Source organism: Physella acuta, unplaced genomic scaffold (genome assembly GCF_028476545.2).
Source record: "Physella acuta isolate Inbredline_101_S28 unplaced genomic scaffold, ASM2847654v3 ptg001177l, whole genome shotgun sequence".
Classification (NCBI taxonomy): domain Eukaryota; kingdom Metazoa; phylum Mollusca; class Gastropoda; family Physidae; genus Physella; species Physella acuta.
Window position 1 is genome coordinate 108,077 of NW_026732694.1, and position 3,801 is coordinate 111,877.

The window sequence follows — 3,801 nt, forward strand, 5'->3', positions numbered from 1 at the left end:
GAGACAGAATTTTTTTCATAAACAGTATTGAAAGGTTGAAGGGGATGGAAATCGAAAGTTTGAGGGGGGGGGGGTGCAAATCGAAAATTTGAGGGGGGTGCAAATCGAAAGTTTGAGGGGGGGGGGTGCAAATCGAAAGTTTTGTACCCGGTTGACGGGAAGGGTCGCTACGCCTCTGGAAGTAGTTTGTCGATTTAAAATAGGTGGTGCCCGCCACCCTACCGATATTTTAGAATGTGCTCTAGAGTAAAAAAGGTTGGGAACCCCTTTATTTAGTCCTCTTGGAACCTACTAAACTGGAATGATTTCAGGTTACTTATTTCCGTGGCTAGATTATTTAATTTCTATTTATTTAATTTGTTGTAGGGTAACAGCAATCAATAAAACTTTACTTTAAACATAGCTGTGTTTTTAAGGTGAACGAACTTGTTTGATAAAGTACTGATATTGTATTATTGGGCCAAAATTGTAACTATGCTCAAGCATTGCTGTTGCTGTGGTGGCGTTGAAACATGATCTAACACAACATTACAATACTGATGTCCTCGGACGTTGAAATAATATTTTTATGCCATAAACTTAAATGATTTGATCAGGTACATTTATCATATCAGCTCTAACACGCGTTTGTGTGAACTGTTTTGAAGATTACATATTCATCAAGATTTTAACGACAATACAGTCATTCTTTAGATTATCACATTAAAGTAACTGTAATAAGATACAAAAAATCAAGGTCTGACATTTATTATATTCTAATAACTCGAGCTTAAATTAAGACAAATATATCTCTAAGATTGATATATAAGTATAAACGTATTTGGCATTACATTCAAGCCTATTTTTCTTAGGTTTTGGACTTAATTATTTATCTTTTTTTTCATGTACACACAGTGCATCATCTCCAGTTATAGAAAGCCGCGTGTTATGAAATCGTGCAAGAATAAAATTAATAAACCATGTCTGTAAATGATATTTTACTGTCAGCCGCTTCTACAGGAGATATTAAAAAAGTAAAGCAAACGTTCCATCTTGCGCACAAGAAATTCTGTAAGGATGTTAATGGAAACAATCCATTGATTCTTGCTGCATTCAATGGACACGCAAAAGTTGTGAAGTTCATACTAGCACATCCTCAAAAAGGCATACATCCATACAAAAAAAATAAAAAGGGCCAAACAGCATTTTTACTTGCCGCTTCGCAGGGTTACACTCATATTTTACAAATATTATATAAAAATACCTTTGAAAAATATGATACATTTTATGTAGGCATATTAAACACTATAGATAATAATGAACATTCAGCTTTAATGATGGCATCAAAGAATGGCCATTACAGAACTGTAGAATGGTTAATAAAAAAATACAGGGGTTTAGATTTGACTGACAGCAATGGAAGAACAGCATTGATGTTAGCAGCATTTAATGACCATTATGACATCTGTGATTTTTTGTTTAAAAATGGAGCTTCAATAAATCTGAAAGATATTGAAGGAAACACGGCAATAATGATTGCATCTGAGAAAGGAAATGTAAAAACATTTAACTTGCTTTTGAAGCGCAATGCTATAACTGACACATTCAATAATGCAAAAAAAAATATACTTATGCTTGCAGCTGATAATAATAATATTAAAATTGTTAAAATTATTTTAAAGAAATTCCATCTAAAGACGCAAAATGATGCAAGTGTTTATATAACATTATTAAAAGCTTGTGAAAAAGGTTATGTTGATGTAGTGGAATTATTATTCAAGTATAATTCGTGTGTGTTTGGATTTCCTTTGGATATAGAAAGCTATACCCCTCTCATGAAGGCTTCAAAAAATGGACATTTGACGATAATTCTAACTTTACTTAAACATGGTGAGGAGATTGACTTTATAAAATCAAAAAATACTGCTTTAATAGTTGCTTGCAAAAACTCGCAGTTAAAAGCAGTGGAGCTACTTCTAGACCACAATGCAGACGTAAACCTGGCTGGTACTAATGGGAAAACTCCTCTGATGTCTGCGGCTGAAGCTGGATGCCTGCCGATACTCAGACTTCTTCTAGCTAACGGCGCTGATAGCAACCTGACAGACGAGAATGGATGGACTGCCATGATGTTTGCTTGTAAGATAAATAATGATGAGATTGTATTATTATTACATAAATATAAGGCTAACGAAAACCATGTCGACAAAAAGGGTAATACTCCACTTATTATAGCTAGCTTCAATGGAAGTGAGAAAGTCGTTGAAACATTAATTAGGCTTAATGTTGACGTTAATGCAGAATCCAAGGAAGGTGTAACGGCTCTTAGATCAGCCGCTAAACGTGGATGTATCCCCGCCGTTAAAGCTCTTTTACAACACAACGCCGACGTAAACGCATCCGACTTTAATGGCCGCACTGCTCTACACTTTGCTGCGGCTGAAGGTAGTTTGAAGATAGTTCAAATGTTGATTCAAGCAAACGCTAACATATACCAAAAAACACTCGACGGACAAACCTCCATAAGGATGGCGATAAAGAAAAAGAAATTTGATGTTGTCGAATTTCTCCTTCAAATAAAAAATGACCTAACTAACAACATAGGAGGAACATCTTATTCTAATTCAGGGAAAACGAAGTCTTCTTGGAGTGTCGGTAACAACCCCTTCCCTATACAAAGTACGCCATTAGTCGAAAGGTACAACTTTAAAACTCAAGACACAAGAAACAGTACAGAATCCATTGAAGGTAAAGGAAAATATTTAACCGTAAACTAATACTAAAAAAGAAACAATTTTTTTCTCTCATAAAAACGTTTTAATAACAAGCTTTTATGTAAGAATGCACTAAAAAGGAGAAATTAAATTATACACTACTATTTAAATAACTATAAAGAAAAGCGTGGGTCACTTAAGTACCTATTTGATACCTTTACTAATGTTTAGGAAGAGACCCACTCTTTTCTTTAAAGTTATTTAAATAGTAGTGTATAATTTATTTTCTCCTTTTTGGTGCATTATTACCTAAAAGCTTGTTATTAAAACGCTTTTCCCGGAGAGCATTATTTTTGGATAGTCTATGGATATTTTGGGGTATTATAGTCGAAATTGAATCAGACGGTTCCGCCGGCAAGGTGCGATTAGGCGCCTAGGGCTAGACTGTGGACACTATGCGTTTATGTTTGCATTTAAGTATGTGTTTATGTTATGCGTTATTGTTTGCGTTTGTGTTTGTATATGCATGTTGCGTTTACATTTGTGTTTGCGTTTGCATTGTATTTGTATTTGTATTTGCGTTGTGCTTGTATTTTCTTTTGTGTTTGTGTTTTCTTTTGTTACGTTAGAGCTTGCGTTGTCTTTTGTCTTTGTGATTACGTTTTTTGTGTGCTTTCGTTTGTGGTTTTTGTGTGTGTGTTTCTGTTTGGTTTGGTTTTTTCCTCAAATCGGTACATTTCAAAAGAGTCTCCGTGGCTGAGCACAGAAACGCAGCCTATATATATATATATATATATATATATATATATATATATATATATATATATATATATATATATATATATATATATATATATATATATATATATATATTAGCGCCGTCCCGGCCAGGACCTGCACTGGCCTCCCTGAAAAACCTATCTGTAAAGGACCATGACTTGTGTGTTTAGTAATCAGCGTATACCCGGCATTGCTCACCCTAACCCTAACCACAACCAATCAACCAAAACCAAAACACAAAAAACGCAAATATAACACAAACACAAATACAAATACAAACACAAACGAAAACGCAAAACGCAAAAACAAACACAACCCCAACCACAAA

The 3,801-nt window shown here is 34.4% G+C and overlaps 1 protein-coding gene across 1 annotated transcript; it reads left to right on the forward strand.

Annotated features, from left to right (window-relative positions):
* Positions 1-1,316: 1,316 nt before the first annotated feature.
* LOC131956808 (ankyrin-1) lies at positions 1,317-2,756 on the forward strand. Its single transcript, XM_059321408.1, has one exon. It carries the CDS (start codon positions 1,317-1,319, stop codon positions 2,754-2,756), a length of 1,440 nt encoding a protein of 479 aa, XP_059177391.1.
* The last annotated feature ends 1,045 nt before the right edge of the window (positions 2,757-3,801 follow it).

What these genes read in the sequence shown, in the direction of transcription:
- LOC131956808 (XM_059321408.1), top strand. Translation starts at nt 1,317, where the DNA reads ATGGCATCAAAGAATGGCCATTACAGAACTGTAGAATGGTTAATAAAA.